This window comes from Schistocerca serialis, chromosome 2 (assembly GCF_023864345.2).
Source record: "Schistocerca serialis cubense isolate TAMUIC-IGC-003099 chromosome 2, iqSchSeri2.2, whole genome shotgun sequence".
Classification (NCBI taxonomy): domain Eukaryota; kingdom Metazoa; phylum Arthropoda; class Insecta; order Orthoptera; family Acrididae; genus Schistocerca; species Schistocerca serialis.
In genome coordinates this window covers 858,143,895-858,165,516 of record NC_064639.1, presented here as the reverse complement: position 1 = coordinate 858,165,516, position 21,622 = coordinate 858,143,895, and the positions used below count along the sequence as shown (strand labels likewise).

Here is a 21,622-nt window from a genome sequence, read left to right as displayed (position 1 = left end):
AGTAAACGCCAATGAGTAGGAGGAAGACGCCTTTCTGGTATGCATAATTTTACGAACTAAAAGTCTGGAAATCACTGTCGTCGGAGTGCGGAAACGGATCAGTGTGCTAATCGTGTAGTAACGTGCCTGTCGATTGCTTGTCTTGAATCTTCGTCAGCGTTAGTTACTTGTAACTGTTCCATGTTCTTGTGATAATTTATCAGTGTATAGGATGTTATTAAACATATTCGTGTCATACTTCAGTGCAACTACTGAGCTGGTTTTGTCTGAGGATTTATAATGAACAATAGAACTTATCGTAACTTTCACTTTCATTACATTCGTATCTCACCTGGTCGAAAAATTACAGTGTCACTATTCCACCACGCATTTGAAATGTTTAGGGCCATAATTTAGTGTTAATAAAAAATCCTTGAGTAGCACATGATAGTCTGCAGTCTTCAATGGGCATCTACATGCTGATGCATGTTAATTACCTAATTAGGTGATAGTGTAGCACAGGGTTATTCGAAATGTTGGTCCCATTTTTAAAAATTTGTGTGTATTCAAGTACAAATCCACATGAAAAAGCTTTATACCAGTGAAAAGAGGAAGTTTCAAAGTTTTTGGCGGGCCGTGGCGGGAGGGCGGTGATGGTTTCAGAAGGAAGTTGTTTACGTCCCACCTCTACCAACCACGGAACGATCTGAGGAACCGAATCAATACTGCCGTGCACTCAGTAACAGCAGATACGCTTTCGCGTGTGTGGGACGAGTTTGGCTACCGCGTCGATGTTTGCCGTTCAGCCAACGGTGGCCACATTGAACATTTATAACATCTACACTATGGCCATTAAAATTGCTGCACCAAGAAGAAATACAGATGATAAACGGTTATTCAATGGACAAATATACACTCCTGGAAATGGAAAAAAGAATACATTGACACCGGTGTGTCAGACCCACCATACTTGCTCCGGACACTGCGAGAGGGCTGTACAAGCAATGATCACACGAACGGCACAGCGGACACACCAGGAACCGCGGTGTTGGCCGTCGAATGACGCTAGCTGCGCAGCATTTGTGCACCGCCGCCGTCAGTGTCAGCCAGTTTGCCGTGGCATACGGAGCTCCATCGCAGTCTTTAACACTGGTAGCATGCCGCGACAGCGTGGACGTGAACCGTATGTGCAGTTGACGGACTTTGAGCGAGGGCGTATAGTGGGCATGCGGGAGGCCGGGTGGACGTACCGCCGAATTGCTCAACACGTGGGGCGTGAGGTCTCCACAGTACATCGATGTTGTCGCCAGTGGTCGGCGGAAGGTGCACGTGCCCGTCGACCTGGGACCGGACCGTAGCGACGCACGGATGCACGCCAAGACCGTAGGATCCTACGCAGTGCCGTAGGGGACCGCACCGCCACTTCCCGGCAAATTAGGGACACTGTTGCTCCTGGGGTATCGGCGAGGACCATTCGCAACCGTCTCCATGAAGCTGGGCTGCGGTCCCTCACACCGTTAGGCCGTCTTCCGCTCACGCCCCAACATCGTGCAGCCCGCCTCCAGTGGTGTCGCGACAGGCGTGAATGGAGGGACGAATGGAGACGTGTCGTCTTCAGCGATGAGAGTCGCTTCTGCCTTGGTGCCAATGATGGTCGTATGCGTGTTTGGCGCCGTGTAGGTGAGCGCCACAATCAGGACTGCATACGACCGAGGCACACAGGGCCAACACCCGGCATCATGGTGTGGGGAGCGATCTCCTACACCGGCCGTACACCACTGGTGATCGTCGAGGGGACACTGAATAGTGCACGGTACATCCAAACCGTCATCGAACCCATCGTTCTACCATTCCTAGACCGGCAAGGGAACTTGCTGTTCCAACAGGACAATGCACGTCCGCATGTATCCCGTGCCACCCAACGTGCTCTAGAAGGTGTACGTCAACTACCCTGGCCAGCAAGATCTCCGGATCTGTCCCCCATTGAGCATGTTTGGGACTGGATGAAGCGTCGTCTCACGCGGTCTGCACGTCCAGCACGAACGCTGGTCCAACTGAGGCGCCAGGTGGAAATGGCATGGCAAGCCGTTCCACAGGACTACATCCAGCATCTCTACAATCGTCTCCATGGGAGAATAGCAGCCTGCATTGCTGGGAAAGGTGGATATACACTGTACTAGTGCCGACATTGTGCATGCTCTGTTGCCTGTGTCTATGTGCCTGTGGTTCTGTCAGTGTGATCATGTGATGTATCTGACCCCAGGAATGTGTCAATAAAGTTTCCCCTTCCTGGGACAATGAATTCACGGTGTTCTTATTTCAATTTCCAGGAGTGTATTATACTAGAACTGACGTTTGATTACATTTTCACGCAGTTTGGGAGCATAGATCCTGAGAAATCAGTACCCAGAACAACCACCTATGGCCGTAATAACGGCCTTGATACGCCTGAGCATTGAGTCAAACAGAGCTTGGATGGCGTGTACAGGTACAGCTGCTCATGCAGCTTCAAATACGATACCACAGTTCATCAAGAGTAGTGACTGGCGTATTGTGACGAGCCGGTTTCTCGGCCACCATTGACCAGACGTTTCCAGTTGGTGAGAGATCTGGAGAATGTGCTGGCCAGGGCAGCACTCGAACATTTTCTGTATCCACAAACGCCCGTACAGGACCTGCAACATGCGGTCGTGCATTATCCATCTGAAATGTAGGGTTTCGCAGGGCTCGAATGAAGGGTATAGCTACGGGTCGTAACACATCTGAAATGTAACGTCCACTGTTCAAAGTGCCGTCAATGCGAACAAGAGGTGACCGAGACGTGTAATCAATGGCACCTCATACCATCACTCCGGGTGATACGCCAGTATGGCGATGACGAATACACGCTTCCAATGTGCGTTCACGGCGATGTCGCCAAACACGGATGCGACCATCATGATGCTGTAAACAGAACCTGGATTCATCCGAAAAAATGACGTTTTGCCATTCGTGCACACAGGTTCGTCGTCGAGTACACCATCGCAGGCGCTCCTGTCTGTGATGCAGCGTCAACGGTAACCGCAGCCATGGTGTCCGAGCTGACAGTCCATGCTGCTGCAAACGCCGTCGAACTGTTCGTGCAGATGGTTGATGTCTTGCAAACGTCCCCATCTGTTGACTCAGGGATCGAGACGTGGCTGCACGATCCGTTACAGCCATGCGGATAAGATGCCTGTCATTTCGACTGCTAGTGATACGAGGCCGTTGGGATCCAGCACGGCGTTCCGTATTACCCTCCTGAACCCACCGATTCCATATTCTGCTAACAGTCATTGCACCTCGACCAACGCGAGCAGTAATGTCGCGATACGATAAACCGCAATCGCGATAGGCTACAATCCGACCTTTATCAAATTCGGAAACGTGATGGTACGCATTTCTCCTCTTTACACGAGGCATCAGAACAACATTTCACCAGGCAACGCCGGTCAACTGCTGTTTGTGTATGAGAAATCGGTTGGAAATTTTCCTCATGTCAGTACGTTGTAGGTGTCACCACTGGCGCCAACCTTGTGTGAATGCTCTGAAAAGCTAACCATTTGCATATCACAGCATCTACCTACTGTCGGTTAAATTTCGCGTCTGTAGCACGTCATCTTCGTGGTGAAGCAATTTTAATGGCCAGTAGTGTATCAAATGCCGCGCTGATTATTAATTAAGTATTACAAACTAATTAATTACAAATTATTAAATTTATTAAGTTGATATGAAACATTACGAAAAAAACTTTGAAACTTCCTCTTTTCATTGGTATAAAGCTTGTTCATTTTGGATTTGTACTTGAATAAATACGAAGTTTTGATAATGATTCAAATGATTCAAATGGCTCTGAGAATTATGGGACTTAACTGCTGAGGTCATCAGTCGCCTAAAACTTAAAAATACTTAAGCCTAACTAACCTAAGGACATCACACATATCCATGCCCGAGGCAGGATTCGAACCTGCAATCGTAGCGGTCGTGCGGTTCCAGACTGTAGCCCCTAGAACCGCTCGACTACTCCGGCCGGCTTTGAAAATGGGTCCATCATTTAGAATAACCGTGTATAATGTACTGAGAATGTTTGAGTCGTGAGTCCCGTTGCGGGAACGTGTATACTTAGTTATTGTTACGCGTGCTCTTTTGCAGCAGCAGAAACAGACGTCCGGCAGCGACGCGGACGGCCCTGGAGATGCTGACGAAGCGCCGGATGCAGCCGAGCTGCGCGTGGCTGCGGCTGCAGCTGCGGCGCCGGCTGCCCATCCTGGGCTGGCTGCGCGGCTACTCGGCGGGCGACGCCCTCTGCGACGCCATGGCCGGCTTCACCGTGGGGCTCACGCTCATCCCGCAGGCCATCGCCTACGCCGCGCTCGCCGGCCTCAGCCCGCAGGTGCGCACTAGGGACCGGAAATGAGCTTTAAACTCGCCAGCGGGACCGAGCTCGCCGTCTCCGTTGCGCTCGGGGACTTCTCTGGTGCCTACTTAACTGAAAACTCGTCACTCGTTTCTTTTCGGGTACAAATTGACTACAAAGGGGTGACAAAAGTCTTCGGGTAGCGATATGCACGTAATACAGATGGCTGTAGCATCGCGTACATAAGATATAGAAGGGCACAGTACTGGCGGAGCTATCATTTGTACTCAGATGATTCATGTGAAAACGTTTCCGAAGTGATCATGGGCGCACGGCTGGAGTTAACAGATTTGACTTCCGGAAGGCGTTCGATACAGTTCCGCACTGTCGCCTGATAAACAAAGTAAGCGCCTATGGAATATCAGACCAGCTGGATTGAAGAGTTTTAGCAAACAGAACACAGCATGTTGTTCTCAATGGAGAGACGTCTACAAACGTTAAAGTAACCTCTGGCGTGCCACTGGGGAGTGTTATGGCACCTTTGCTTTTCACAATATATATAAATGACCTAGTAAATAGTGTCGGCAGTTCCACGCGGCTTTTCGCGGATGATGCTGTAGTATACGGAGAAGTTGCAGCATTAGAAAATTGCCGGCCGAAGTGGCCGTGCGGTTCTAGGCGCTGCAGTCTGGAACCGCGAGACCGCTACGGTCGCAGGTTCGAATCCTGCCTCGGGCATGGATGTGTGTGATGTCCTTAGGTTAGTTAGGTTTAACTAGTTCTAGGTTCTAGGGGACTAATGACCTGAGAAGTTGAGTCCCATAGTGCTCAGAGCCATTTGAACCATTTGAACCATTAGAAAATTGCACCGAAATGCAGGACGATCTGCAGCGGATAGGCACTTGGTGCAGGGAGTGACAACTGACCCGTAACATAGACAAATGTAATGTATTGCGAATACATAGAAAGAAGGATCCTTTATTGTATGGTTATATGATAGCGTAAAAAACGCTGGTAGCAGTTACTTCTGTAGAATATCTGGGAGTATGCGTGCGGAACGATTTGAAGTGGATTGATCATATAAAATTAATTGTTGGTAAGGCTGGTGCCAGGTTGAGATTCATTGGAAGAGTCCTTAGAAAATGTAGTCCATCAACAAAGGAGGTGGCTTACAAAACACTCGTTCGACCTATACTTGAGTATTGCTCACCAGTGTGGAATCCGTACCAGGTCGGGTTGACAGAGGAGATAGAGAAGATCCAAAGAAGAGCGGCGCGTTTCGTCACAGGGTTATTTAGTAAGTGTGATAGCGTTACGCAGATGTTTAACAAACTCAAGTGGCAGACTCTGCAAGAGAGGTGCTCTGCATCGCGGTGTAGCTTGCTCGCCAGGTTTCGAGAGGGTGCGTTTCTGGATGAGGTATCGAATATATTGCTTCCCCCTACTTATACCTCCCGAGGAGATCACGAATGTAAAATCAGAGAGATTCGAACGCGCACGGAGCCTTTCCGGCAGCCGTTCTTCCCGCGAACCATACGCGACTGCAACAGGAAAGGGAGGTAATGACAGTGGCACGTAAAGTGCCCTCCGCCACACACCGTTGGGTGGCTTGCGGAGTATAAATGTAGATGTAGATGTAGATGTGAACAGTAGTTGGAACTAGATACATGGAGCATTCCATTCCGGAAATCGCTAGGGAATTCAATATTCCCAGATCCACATAGTCAAGAGTGTGCTGAAAATACCAAATTTCACCACGCACAACGCTGTGACCGGCGGCGTTGACATAACGACCGACAGCAGCAACGTTTGCGTAGAGTTGTCACCGCTAAAAGAAAAAAAATCGTGAAATGAATGCAGAAATCAATGTTGGACGTACAACGAACATATCCGTTATGAGAGAGCGGCGAAATTTGGCGTTACTGGGCTGTGGCAGCCGACGATCGACAGGAGAGCCTTTGTTAACAGCACGACCTAGCCTGCAGCGCCTCTACAGTTTCAGCTGGTAAAAGTTGATGGTGGGGATTGAGTGTGGAGCAGATTCCATGAAGTTACCGACAAGGCACTGTGCTAGCTGGTAGTCGCTCCACAGGCGTGTGGGCTGTGTTTGCATGGAATAGACTGGGTCCGCAGGTCCAGCTAAACAGATCATAGACTGGAATGGGCTTTGTTCGGCTACTTGGGGACCATTTACAGCCATTCATGGCCGTCATGTACCCAAACAACAATGGACTTTTTATGGATGACAGTGCGCCATGACATCAGGAAACATTCGTTCACAGTTGGTTTGAAGAACATTCTAGACAGTTCGAGCGAATGATCTGGCCACCCAGATTGCCCGACTCGAATCCCATCGATCGTTTATGGAACATAATAGAGAGGTCAGGTCGTGTACAAAATCCTGCACAGCCAACACTTTCGCAATTATGGACGTCTTTAGAGGCAGCATGGGTAAGTATTTCTGTAGGGAAGTTCCAATGACTTGTTGACTCCATGCCACATCGAGTTGCTGCAATACACCAGGCAAAAGGAGATCCAACACGATGTTACAACGTATCCTATGACTTTTGTCACCTCGTTGTATACCAGCACTGAAACCACAGTATACAAGTTCTCAAATATAATCGAGGACTCGCGGCATTGCGCTATATGTGCAACCATTGGGCATGACGACTATTATGCAAAGTGTACTGGGTATAAGCGCAGATATTTTTATAAGTGGAGCCTTAATGTGTACACACACCACTGTGTTACTTTTTTTTGTCAGTGGCGAACTCCCACAAACACGTCACAAACTTTACCACCTGATGTTTCCTGCTCAGTCGTAAGTGTACAACTAAATGGACTATACCTGTCAGTGTAAATTAACTGTTCTGTGTCCATGCATACACACTTCAACAACTAACCTGTTGCCCAGGGGAAAATTAGCATTAATGGCTTGCCCTTGCCACATGAACTTGGAGGTATTAACCAATCTGAATTATGTATGCTTGTAATAGCTATAATTATTAGTCTGCAGATGATGTAAACACTGACATAATGTGGTTCAGTACAAAATCCTCAGTCACCAATAGAAATATCTGCACTTGCACTCATTACACCCTGGATATCAATACAATGATTGATCGCATAGCAGTGGTTCTTTTCGTATATGAATGTATATCCATTTATGTGTGTATGTATACGTATACAGGGTGAGGCAGCTAAGACAGGACGCTCCAGATATATCCAGCACGAATAAATACATTGCTGGAAAAATAATTAGTGCACCCGTTTCGAGGTTTCCGATTCACTTAAGATTCATTGTTGCAACAGTGCATGTGGGGTACAGGAAATGATCACATTTACAGATTAATAGCACAAGCGTTTGTGAGGTATCAGCTGTCGACCAATGCTGAAACACCCATATTAGTACATGGTGTAGATTCCAGGGGCAGCAACGCAGGTGCTGGTTCTGGCATCCAGTCGATTGCACAGATGGTGAATACTGTACTAGGATACTGTACTAGGATACTACATGCCTGCTCGACCTGTTCACATAGTTCTGTAAGAGATGTTGGTAGATGAGTCACATGAGTCACTTCTCATCCCATCATATCCCATATGTGCTCAACTGGAGACACGTCCAGTTATCGTACTGGTCATGGAAGCTATTGCACATCTTGCAGAACACATTGAGTTTCACGCGCAGTATCCTATTGAACCGACACATGACCTTCCCATTGCAAGAATGGCAGAAGAACAAGTCTAACAACATTCTGCACGTACTGAGCACCATAAGGCCCGAGGTAGGCCAGTGTGTCTTAGTGAATGCACTCTACGAGACAGTGCTTACCAGGTCAACGTCACATGCCCTAACGACCAACAGATGCTTGCAGGAAGAACCTGCTTTCATCGATGAAGACCACGGCTTGCCGTTCCATCTTCCAAGTGATCCTCTGACAGTACCAGTCGAGGCGTGCACGTGGACGTTGTGGCAGGATTGGAAGACAGGCTACAGCTGTGGGTGCCCGTAGTCCCGCTGCTAATAACCAGTTCGCAACAGTTCGTGTTGACACGTCTGAGCTGAAAAGCACTCTTACCTGTACTGTGGTAGCCATACGATCTGCCACTGCTGCCTTTACAGTACGACGATACTGGCAGGCGTGCGTGCTATTTGGACCTCCAGAACCTCATCTACGGGTGTGATAATGTTCACATGACCACTGATACCATCATAGTTGCACAACTGATGCAGCATATTCTCCTAAAAGATCATCCCTCCTATCCCGTCTCTTGGAAGGACACAATTTGAAGCCTTTCAAACTCACTCAGTTGTCTGTAGGAAGCAGGAGTATGTTTCTACGGCATGGTTGCTTGCTTGCTTCACACGTTTGCACCACATTGAGCCTCGTACCCTCGTACTCTTACGGATTTATGGACGGCCCTGCGTGTCAATGCCCTCCACGACATTAGTCGAGTCCCTGCGACTTCGTGTTGCGACACTACTGTTTGCTCGCGGGGATCCTGCACGATATTAGGCACGTGTACCAGTTCCTTTGGCTCTTCAATGTGTGTTATGGCGGAGATGGAATAAATAATGATGTACAGCAGTTTCGTTTGCACTGGACGGACTTCGAATGTTTTTGGATTGAAGCATGGGCTATAGCATCGAACTCTTTCTAGAAATTACTCTTATCTTCTAACCAAATGTGTTCGCCTCTGTAAGTTACGAAGTAATAGGCGCCGGAAATATTCATTACGGTAGGTCACCATAAGAAACATTACACTGTCTGCGGAGCTATGAACACAGTTCATTGTGTTATTATCCAAAGAGGTACAGCAAAAAGATACAATTTTTAATGGAACAATAGTTGTTTCTATCATGCACTGGAATCAGTATATCCAGCTGTGTATTCATCAATTTAAATTATATGCCTATCACTTTTAGTTTGAGAGCTACAACCCTTCAAAGTTTCAGGGGCAGATACCACACGCTGTACATAATACATGGCTGTGTGGTGGGTGATGGATGTTCTGGCTTTGTGAAGTTGATTTAAATTAGATTTTCAAATGTGTGTCCATGTTCCTGAATACACAATGCAATGCGCCTTCTAGAGGATCTGCGGACGAGATGTAACATCGCCGGTGTCATGAAAGAACAAGCGTCCTCGATGCGCCGTTTTAGATCATCTGGGGATGTGGGCTCAGTGACATACACACGATCCTTTAGATGTCATCACAAAAAGAAATCTAATGGTGTTAAATCGGACGACCTTGCGGGCCATTAATGAGGATCATGGCGCCCCAACCACCTTCCTGCAAACCTGTTGTTTAGTTGATCCACAACAGCACCCGCAAAATGGGCTGGGTGACCATCGTGCTGCATCCACATATGGACTCTCGTGTGTAGGCACACATGTTCAAGGAGACCATCCAAACTGTCAACTATAAACGCGCGATATAACTCACCTGTCAGTGTACCTGGGAAGTAGTGTGGACCGATATACTCATCCCCAAGGATTCCACACCAAACATTAACAGACCACCTACGTTAGCGGTCGACAGGTCATACCCACCGAGGATTGCCTGCGGCCCAGTAGTGCACGTTATGGCGATTCATTGCACCATAATTTGTGAACGTGGATTCATCAGAGAACAAGGAATAGCAAGGAATGAAAAAAATGTGTCCATTATTGGCACTTGAAATTTCGAGCAATGCAAAATGCAAGAATACAGAATGTGCTGTAGACACATCATTGCTTTCATGTCATCCTAAGATGTACAGGAAGACCAATATATTCTCCAGCCTAGGGCCCTTTTTGCCAAAGAAATAAACCAGAAAACTGCAAGTTTCGAGATAAAACCACGCTGTATTTAGAACAGAGAAGAAAGTGGATTTACTTTTGAACTAGCTTCTGGTCGAACCTATCTAAAAAAGAGGAAAATCAACAGTCGCCTTTGTCCAGTATACACACAATTCAACTCATAATTATACAATAGATGTTGGAGTTTCAGTGAGTGGACACCTAACAAAAAAACTGTATGTTTACCTTGAGGAAAAAGCTTTCGGCCCGAAAGTGGAAGAGGCTGTTGAATAAAATTTTCCACAAAACATACATTTGTAGGCTAGCACAAGTGGGAAAATGTCAGAAGACTGTTTAAAATGTTTTTCAAGAACATTGTTGATGGAAATGTCGTAAATAACCAGAAGTGTGTACTTCTTTGTGATTCTTGGCGTGCTCACAAGAACACAACAGTAAATGCTCCGTTAGGCAGGTAATGAGCATTCCGCCAAAAACAACAAAATACGTACAGCCTTTCGAAGCATATTTCTTCCGTGCAAATAAAATGTAAGCCTGAAGGATAAAAGATTCTAGAAGGGATTTTTGCAGTGACTACGGCACTACATTAGGGAACAGAATTTTCATACTGACAATGCATACGTTGCTGAATTTGAGAATGTGATCCAAGTGTCATATGGTTTTGTTGCTCAGGAATGTGATTCTGAGATATGTCCAGATATTGCTTTGCCGAAACGTGCCTATTGTGATTCTACTCTTTTTTTTTCAAGCATTTGTTGAGGAACCACATGTATATTTTTCAAAGTTCGATAGTGGGCAAATTAGGAGTAACACAGTCGAATACCTCAACCATCCTAATCGCAGTATTACGTGAAATTTCTAAATACATATATCAAGATGGTATCTGTTCCCGAAACAACAGATTCCATTGATGACGGTGCAGTTTCACTAGAATGAAATGATAATTAAATCGAAACCCTTAGCTGCTGACAGGTGTTGTTGTGTAAGTAGGCTGTTTATGTTTTCTCTATGTAAGTAGGCTGTTTATGTTTTCTTATTGGCAACGTTACGTAGCGCTCAATATGAAAATCACTGGCTGTGCTGTGTGCAGTCTGTGGCTAGTTTTCATTGTTGTCTGCCATTGTAGTGTTGGGCAGCGGCAGCTGGATGTGAACAGCGCGTAGCGTTGCGCAGTTGGAGGTGAGCCGCCAGCAGTGGTGGATGTGGGGAGAGAGATGGCGGAGTTTTGAAATTTGTCATGAACTGCTATATTTATATATGATGATATCAAGGTAAATACATTGTTTGTTATCTATTAATATCTTTCATTTGCTAACTATCCCTATCAGTAGTTAGTACCTTCCATAGTTTGAATCTTTTATTTAGCTGGCAGTAGTGGCGCTCGCTGTATTGCAGTAGCTTGAGCAGCGAAGATTTTTGTGAGGTAAGTGATTTGTGAAAGGTATAGTTTAATGTTAGTCAGGGCCATTCTTTTGTAGGGAATTTTGAAAGTCAGATTGCGTTGCGCTAACAAAATATTGTGTGTCAGTTTAAGCACAGTCATGTATAAATTGTTCAAAGGGGACGTTTCAGTTGATATACATCAATGGGGACAGCTGAAAAGTGTGCCCCGACCGGAACTCGGACCCGCGATCTTCTGCTTACATGGCAGACGCTCTGTCCATCTGAGCCACGGAGGGCACAGAGAATAGTGCGAAACATTGCTCTGTGCTCTATGGGACTTAACATCTGAGGTCATCAGTCCCCTAGAACTTAGATCTACTTAAACCTAACTAACCTAAGGACATCACACACATCCATGCCCGAGGCAGGATTCGAACCTGCGACCGTAGCGGTCGTGCGGTTCCAGACTGAAGCGCCTAGAACCGCTCGGCCACCAGCCGGCCAGAATAGTGTGACTGCAGGGACTTATCCCTTGCACGCTTCCCGTGAGACCCACATTCCCAACTGTCCACAACCTACATTCACTCATTACTCGCGCCAGACTAAGCTGACGCGTCCTGTCGGCAGCTAAGGGTTTCGATTTAATTATCATTTCATTCTAGTGAAGCTGCACTGTCAATGGTATCTGTTCCCGAAAGAACAGATACCATCTTCATATAGTTAAAAAGGCTACCCGGCCATTGACCTTCTTCTGTGCGAATGCACACGCTTTGCCCGAACTCTTACGCGACTCGTTCTTTCTAAATACAGTTGGGACACCAAATTCCTGTTCGAGCCGACAGACTTCTGTTGTCAGTGTCATGAACGGTTTCAACTGTCCCACGCGACTAGCGCCCGTGAAGACAGCTTTATTTATCGTGCGGCTGTGCTGGCTCATGCAGCCACGTCACGTTTCTTTGAGTCAGGAGATCTGCTTGTTTGCAGCACGAAAGTATCCACACGGAAAGTGACCAATGAACCGAACTATCTTTTTAAAATTATGACGTAATAGCATGCGCAGTGAACAGTAACGAAACATAAGGGACACTGCATAGCTAGAACGCACCAGTAGACCCAGAAGAAGGCCGCTGCAACCGTGGCCGAAACGTTGGTTTTCCTCCAGCAGCAGTACTTTTATACATTATGACGCGGTACCACACCCAGAAAACTCTTACATCGACCTACAAGGAAAGTATGGCGACGCCTTGAACACCACGAATTGTCAGCCCGACGATCACTGTTGCGAATTCTCTCGACGAGGAAGCAGAGTGCTGTGGGCCGGCAGTGGCGAGGTCAGCGACGACACCAGATGCTGGAGCGACACTTGGCCGTACGAGGCCTGCTAAGTAGTTGTCAACTCCGACTATCAGTTCCTTGTTTGAAGTGAATCTTCGTCCACCAAAAACAATTTTCAGTTTTGGGAAGAGATGGAAGTGTGACGGAGCCATATCGGGTGAATAAGGCGGGTTGGCAACAATTCATACCTTACTTCGTGTAATTTGCCATGGCGACGGCACACGTTTGATCCAGCGTCAAGTGTCGCCTCACCCATCTTGAAGATATTTTTTTTTTCATTTCTAATTCTTCACTTAAAATGTGATATACCCTTTCAGATGACGTCTGGCAAGCGTAAGCAATTTCACGCACTTTCAATCGGCGATCCTCAATGACCATTTTGTGCACTTTTCAATGATTTTTGAAGTAGTGACACATCTTGGCCGACCAGTGCGCGGATCATCATCTAAGCTCTCCCGACAAAATTTAAATTAATTTGTCCACTTGGCAAAAGTTGAATATGAAGGAGCAGACCCCCAGCGTATTCTGGAAGTCGGCATGAATGTCCTTTGCTTTCATACTTTTCTTTACGAAGTACTTAATTGCTGATCGAATCCCGATTTTTTCCATCTTCGCGAGTCACTACGCGGGAACGACAACAGAGCCACGTCACCGCCACAGATCTCTTCCAAGAGCACTAACGTGGCACGTGTTTACAGGCAACTGTCCAATGAATATTACGTAAACAACTCGTTGCGCTAGCGCTGACCTCTCGTGGTGATTCCTAGAACTTTTCAAACCACCCTCGTACCTTCAGACGAGTCCCGGTACTGTCTACAGTATCATGATGGACATACCCGCGTGTGGAGGCTCCGAGAATAACCAGCTTTGGTAGATTGCGTCCGTCATCGTCGTATGGGACCAGCACCTGGCGTGATGGAGCGGAATGTCATGATGTACACAGCACGGTCACCTCTGGATCGCATAGTTCGCAATTTGGACAGCAACAGTTACATATCTGACGTGTTAAGGCCCGTAGTTGTGGCCTACCTTCGACATTATGCGATGCCATCTTTCGACAGGATAACAGGAGACCGCATGTTGCCTGTGGCTTTAGTGACCTAACTCGCTACAGAAGATGGCCGATTGTAGCTCCGGTAAGCACCTTCTCCAGAATTTTCAACCACTGATAAGGTTTGGTCATGGGTTGCCGAAAGATTGGGACGCCGTCACTCGCTGTCTACTACGGTTAATGAACCCTGCAACACAGATGAAGCAACATTGAATGACATACCATCGAAGCTCATTTGGATTTGATGATCAACCAGAATTTTTCTACTACACTGTACAGCCACTAGAAGTAAAATTTTGTTATTTGCTATCCTTCCTGGTGCTGCAACTTCAATGATCAGCAATATATTTACAAGTCGTTTCCTCACCTATGGAAGTGTTGCGTGGATTTCCGCTCCTCCGAAATTTTACCACACCCTCCAAATCCGTAAACGTCATGGATTGCCAGGCCTCTTCCCCCCAACCCCCCGCCGAGCCCCCCCCCCCCCCATTCCCTCCAACTCACATCGAGCACAAGCTGAAAAAGTTCCCACTTACCCTCAAATAATGATGATGTTTGTTTTGAGGGGCGCTTAACTGCTCGGTCATCAGCACCCGTACAAAGTCCCCATTTTTTCACAGTCTAATTATTTTCACAGTCCAATCTAGCCACTGCCACGAACGATGAGGATGATGATGAAATGATAAGGACAACACTAAGTCCCCGGGCAGAGAAAATCCCTAACCCGGTCGGGAATCGAACTCGAGACCTTTCCCTCCTCAAATGCCTTAAATATCTACCCAGTCAAATATAATCTCTATACCCCCCACCGTCCTTGACAAGCGTGACTTACAACAGCGTTCCATCTTTCTTACATCTTGCTGTACTCCATGTTCTTTCCCATTGGAATTTTAAGTGCGTCCCTTCAGTCCATAAAAAAATTCCTGAAATCTATCCATCCTATCTAATCATACCAAAACAAATACAATTTCACAAACACACACACACACACACAAATGGCTCACAGATATCGTTCACACAAAACACATCGAAACAAGTTTCGAGTGCTGTGAAGTCTGAAAAACAAAGTTCCAGATAGCAGAAAAATAACAACGCTAAAAATGTGACAAAACACACGACATGTAGAACAACAACTACGAAACCTGTAAGTGGAACTTAAAATTATTACTATGTCATAGAAAACCAAACTGACAGAACTGTTTATAACATATACAAACATCGTCCAAAATCTAAACTAAATAGAATAAACAAAGATATGGAAATAGTCCAGGCTACTAAGAAGCCTTTCAAAGAAAAAGGTGGAAGGCGTATGGCACTTAAATTGTGTTTCATTCAGTTGTAATTAGACGTTAAAAAAGTAGAAATTATCAGCATATCATATTATTATACCCAACTGAGGACGACAAGACTACAAAAGCTGAAGAATTAACAAGTTTTCGCTCTTAATTTCCTTATCTCTTTTAATCCAGTACAGTACTTCCTTGATCCATTCAATTTTTCCCCGAGTCATTTCTTTGTTTTCCTCTTCTGCTAATAGTTCCGAACCTATATATGTCTTTTGCTTGCTGAGTAGTTTTCAGTCTTATACACTGGCGAAAAAAACATACATTCAAAACGCGAAACTCCATGTGTGCATGGGACACTGATAGAAGCAGTGAAGACAATGCTTCACTGTGCTGTGCTACTAAGGAGATAGAAACCACGAAAAAACGGAGCCTATAACATCTCTGTTTCACTTGTTAAGTGTCGTTTCTGTACTTTCAAGCGTCATAGTAAGTTAGTAAACATTGTAGACATGGCAGAGTAGGGTCGACGAGCACAGTTCGAGCAATCGATTTCATTTCAGCGACGTCATTCTGAAGGCCTATGGCGGACTCATTACTTCTCCCGAAGAACTGATCGCCACATAGTAAAGATTGTATAGATGATACAAGGGAGGTGCATGTGCTCGTAGTTTTGATCCTGAACAGCAGAGTCAGATTCACTCATGAGACGTATCATCAGAAGTACAGCCTCTGCCCATCGCATGGCCTTAACAGCGTTTCCGCTAATACCTCCAAAAATCTGTTCCCTGAAAATTGCACTGTGAGGAAGGTTGCCGTCCGTCGGGCTTTTTCTAACACCTAGGATAATGTAGCGAAAGACGCAATTGGAAGGATGATGAGCGCAAAGTTATGCATAGTCAAGAAACCAGTTTCGGGATTGGCGTCGGAGAAGGACTTCTGCGAGTGGGTGCACATCCGTAGAGCAGTAATTTCCGCAGTGTCATCCAGCCCATTCTCATGCTATTCCTACAAAGGCGGCAGGTACACATCCTGACAAAAGAAGTGGAAAACCCATAAGGCGAGGAGTAAAAGAAATGAAACTTCACTGGTTGAGAGGGTATGTATATTACAGTGATTACAAAATCGAGTCAAGTTTATAAAGCACTCGGCAATATGAACCCACTTATCACTATGATGTTGCACGCCTTCTGAACTGTATATATCCACTGATACACTTTGGAAGGATGTGGTGAAACTGTTGTGACCTCTCCTGAGGTAACGTGGGCCAAAACTGCTGTAGCTGGTACTTGATATCCTGGATACTGGCGCTGTGACAGAGCTGACGTCCGAGCTGAATCTTTTTGTACCGGGGACATATTTGAGGATCTTGCTGGTCACGGGAGTACCTCAACATCAACAAGACACTTCATAGAGACATATTCCACGCGTTGGCGAGCATTGAACTGTTGAGAAGTGGCATCACGATATTGTAGCATGGGAGGTAACACACGTGGACACAGCGTGTCCGTAACGTACCCTCGCGCCGTCAGAGTTCATTCAGTCGCAACTAGCAGTAACCAGAAGTCATATCCAATGGTTTTGCACGCAATGACGCCAGGCGTAACACCGCTGTGTCTCCCCAAATCACCGAGCGAGGTAGCGCAGTGGCTAGCACACTGGACTCGTATTCGGGAGGACGACGGTTCATTCCCGCGTCCGGCCATCCTGATTTAGGTTTTCCATGATTTCCCTAAATCGCTCCATGCAAATGCCGGGATGGCTCCCCCTAATCCGATGAGACGCATGACATCGCTGTTTGGTCTCTTCTCCCAAACCCCAACCCTCCCTCCCCAGGTCGTTGGAAGAATGGACCTGCACACAAAGCCACTATACTCGACGACGATGGTCATATGGGATAACGCATTACCGCTGTTCATCGCTGAACGTAATGCGTCAGCAGTCCAGGCTTTCCGGACACGGTACTACTCCAAATGTAGTCGTTCGTGTTCTGGTGTTAACGGTAGCTTATTCATGGGTCAGTAAAACCCGAGTCCGGCAGCTGTTAGACTCCGACCAGTGGTGCAGAGAGTCCAATACTTATTCTCGGATGGCCGGCGCAAATGTGAAGGATTTTTAGTGCGACTGATGTACAATGTGGCGATCCTCCCTTGTGGTGGTCAGAAATTGTCGATCGTAACATTGACTAATAGTATGCCTGTCCTCAGCCCGCCTGATTAGTCGAGCGGTCTAACACACGGCTTTCCGGAGTGGGAAGGAGCGCCTGGTCCCCGGCACGAATCCGCTCGGCGGACTTGTGACGAGGTCCGGTGAGCCGGCCAGTCTGTGGATGGTTTTTAGGCGGTTTTCCATCTGCCTCGGCGAATGCGGGCTGGTTCCCCTTTTTCCGCCTCAGTTACACTATGTCGGCGATTGCTGCGCAAACAAATTCTCCACGTATGCGTACACCACCATTACTCTACCACGTCAACATAGGGGTTACACTCGTCTGGTGTGAGACGTTCCCTGGAGGGGTCTACCGGGGGCCGAACCGCACAATAACCCTGGGTTCGGTGTGGGGCGGCGGAGGGGTGAAATGGACTGCGGTAGTGGCTGTGGGGTTGTGGACCACTGCGGCTGCGGCGGGGACGGAGCCTCTCCGTCGTTTCTAGGTCCCAGGTTAACATACAGTACAATGCATACAATACAATGCCTGTCCTCACGTTTCCAACCAGTCCAGCATAAGCTGCTGTCACATCCGAGCGCCCCACAAATCTACACGATTCGACAAGCTGGCCAAATGGTGACTCACAGTGAGGTCCCTCTTCAAACTCTGCCACGTGCTGATAACGCTGTCTGACGCGACTTTGCGGCATCTCCGTGTCCTCCACAGTGATAACAGTCCACACCGTCTTATATGCCCTACCAGGCGTTGCAACAGAGACAACACTAATGCACTCTGGTGGCCGTTCTATTTTCACCGGAAATTCCAACTCTAACCATTTACATACCTAACGATAGTGTGCGCGCGTAAGTAGTTACATCGGCATCCGAACACGTCTCCTGGGTGTTTCACCTTTTCCTGTCTGGCAGAGTACTTCAGTAATGAATCTTTACCCTACAATGGAATGAAAACTATTGTTGACATTTTGACCGATTATAAATGCATGCCGCAATGCGACTCTAGCCCGGACCCTTGTCGTTCGAGGTGTACGCTCTTACCAACGTTGCTACCCATTTACTACTCAATACTCACATTCGCCGCTTCATCTGTGCTAGTGCGTCAGCCCTGTGTGGGCTACCTTTGAGTCGGCAAGAGCATTCTCCTCGAAAGATTAAGGTCCAGGGTCGAGTACTTGACCGCCACACAGTTTTGTCAGAGAAATGTGCTCACCCTGGACGGAAAAACAAAGTCACATACTTTTTTTGTTACCTTACAAGTTCTCAGAGGTGTTCAGTAGTTGATTTAGCTAGCACGATCAGCTGATATGTTCTCTATTAGAATGTGTGGGACGTGATGGAATTATGCTTGACTACCTGATTTATATTACCGACAACATCCCTCAGTAAACTACACGGCGTCAATAGGTGGAAGTAACTTGAATCCTTCCTCCCAAAAAGAAGATATGATAAGTCTAGCATCTTCTCTGTACACGACTGCAGGTCTGCATTGTACTTAGTGTAGACTATTCAAACTACTGCACCTGTAGTTCCAGACAATGTGACCAGACGTGCCTGAGATCACATCTACATTTACATATATGCTCCAGGAGCAATATCATGATGCGGTGCGAAGTGTACTCCAAATGCCGCTATTTCCCCTCTCCTTTTTTCCAAGTTCTGTTATAATCATAGTACACCACATAAAATATGTGTCTGCAACGTTATTGACGATTGATTGTTTCATGGTGTTCATTTTCCAACAGCAGTTTTTATCTTATACATTTGAATAAGAAATGCTAGTCACAAACTAAAACGGAAGGAGCTAGTACTCGCAATCAGAAGTTATTCCTGCAATCTGTGGCATGTATGGATGCCTCAAAAAGCGCGAAAATTCTGCATAGAATAATTTTGCCACGCCCTTTTGTACAAAGGAACACTGCAGAAGCCCTTTGTAATTCAATTATTGGTTGGTTCAAATGGCTCTGAGCACTATGGGACTTAACTTCTGTGGTCATCAGTCCCCTAGAACTTAGAACTACTTAAACCTAACTAACCTAAGAACATCACACACATCCATGCCCGAGGCAGGATTCGAACCTGCGACCGTAACAGTCCCGCGGTTCCGGACTGTGCGCCTAGAACCACTAGACCACCGCGGCCGGCAGTTATTGGTATGGAGTGTTATTCAAGAGTCTTGTACTATAGGACAATATGGTAAACCAGAACTCCTCCGACAAACTTTCAAAACTGGTAATATGAACCAAAACAAGAAAAAATGTCAGATAAACATGGGCTCTTTTAGTGCATACCTTTAGAGCTTTGAGCAGTTTTTCATCTTCACTGGTGCAAAACACATCTCTTCTAACGAAAAATAACTCATAATGCTCATAGCTCTTAAGGTAACCACTTTATAACCCTTGTTTACTGGACTTTTGTTGTTGTTTTGGTCCATACTCAAGTATAGAATTTACATTCTGATCCAGCGACCTCTGCACAGGCTACCGCTACAGCTGTTGCTCCCATCGTCAACGCTGAATTACGTATCATGCGAACTATAACGTGTGACACAATTTTTTACATGAGGAGTACGGTAGCACAAGATTTCTAAAATGTATCAAACATTCCACGTAGACCTTATTTCTTTCGGGATTACACACACATCAAAAAAAAGTTTTGCATCACCTCGGTTCCGACAGTTCCGAAACCTGTACAGAAAATTGGAATAGAGATCAGCATAAACATCATTTCTGCCCTTTTTTATTGCTCATGAAAACCACACATTGCATGTTGTACCACCATTCAACGAGACCTTCAGAGGTTGTGGTCCAGATTGCGGTACACACCGGTACCTCCAATACCCAGTAGCACGTCATCTTGCATTACTGCATGCCTGTATTCGTCGTGGCATACTATCCACAAGTTCATCAAGGCGTTGTTGGTCCAGATTGTCCCACTCCTCAACGGCTGTTCGGCGTATATCCCTCAGAGTGGTTGGTGGGTCACGTCGTCCATAAGCAGCCCTTTTCAATCTATCCCAGACATGTACGATAGGGTTCGTGTCTGGAGAACATGCTGGCCACTCTAGTCGAGCGATGTCGTTACCCCGAAGGAAGTCATTTACAAGATGTGTCCGATGGGGGCGCGAATTGTCGTCCATGAAGACGAATGCCACGCCATTTGCTGCCGATATTGTTGCACTGTCGGTCGGAGGATGGCATTACGTATTGTACAGCCGTTACGGCGCCTTCCATGACCACCAGCGGCGTACGTCGGCCCCACATAATGCGACCCCAAAACAGCAGGGAACCTCCACCTTGCTGCACTCGCTGGACGGTGTGTCTAAGACGTTCAACCTGACCGGGTTGCCTCCAAACATGTCTCCTACGATTGTCTGGTTGAAGGCATATGCGACACTCATCGGTGAAGAGAACGTGATGCCAATCCTGAGCATTCCATTCGGCAGGTTGTTGGGCCCATCTGTACCGCGCTGCATGGTGTCGTGGTTGCAAAGATGGATTTCGGCATGGATGTCGGGAGTGAAGTTGCGCATCATGCAGCCTATTGCGCACAGTTTTAGTCGTAACACGAAGTCCTGTGGCTGCACTAAAAGCATTATTCAACACGGTGGCGTTGCTGTCAGGGTTCCTCCGAACCATAATCCGTAGGTAGCGGTCATCCACTGCAGTAGTAGTCCTTGGGCATGTCATCGACAGTTCATGTCTCTCTCTCTCTGTATCTCCTCCATGTCCGAACAACGTCGCTTTGGTTCACTCCGAGACGCCTGGACATTTCTCTTGTTGAGAGCCCTTCCTGGCACAAAGTAACAATGCGAACGCGATCGAACCACGGTATTGACCGTCTAGGCATGGATGAACTACCTCCTTCCTGGTGGAGTGACTGGAACTGATCGGCTGTCGGGCCCCCTCCGTCTAATAGGCGCTGCTCATGCATGGTTGTTTACGTCTTTGGACGGGTTAAGTGACATCTCTGAAGAGTCAAAGGGACTGTGTCTGTGATACAATATCCACAGTCAACGTTTATCTTCAGGAGTTCTGGGAGCCGGGGTGATCAAAACATTTTTTGTTGTGTGTATTACGAAATACCAGATATTCGTATCTGAGGACAAAAGTGATTCGGGACGTATGAGTCAAAATTAAATCAGTGAAAAGTCGGGATAGTTGTGAATATGTTATGCTGCACGGAGGTTTTTAGTCCTATTAGCAACTACCATACAGGCTAGATAGAGTGTTAGAAATTGCGGGTACTCCCA

The 21,622-nt window shown here is 46.7% G+C and overlaps 1 protein-coding gene across 2 annotated transcripts in view; it reads left to right on the top strand.

Annotated features, from left to right (window-relative positions):
* The window catches only part of LOC126458159 (sodium-independent sulfate anion transporter-like), a 298,589-nt gene that overhangs the window by 186,021 nt on the left and 90,946 nt on the right, over positions 1 to 21,622 (top strand). The window contains exon 2 of one of the 2 annotated variants that reach the window (XM_050095024.1): positions 4,150 to 4,390. In XM_050095024.1, the coding sequence (XP_049950981.1) occupies positions 4,193 to 4,390 (198 nt within the window). In that variant the 5' untranslated portion in view covers positions 4,150 to 4,192. The remainder of the gene's footprint in view (positions 1 to 4,149; positions 4,391 to 21,622) is intronic. The other variant, XM_050095025.1, reaches the window with a different exon arrangement.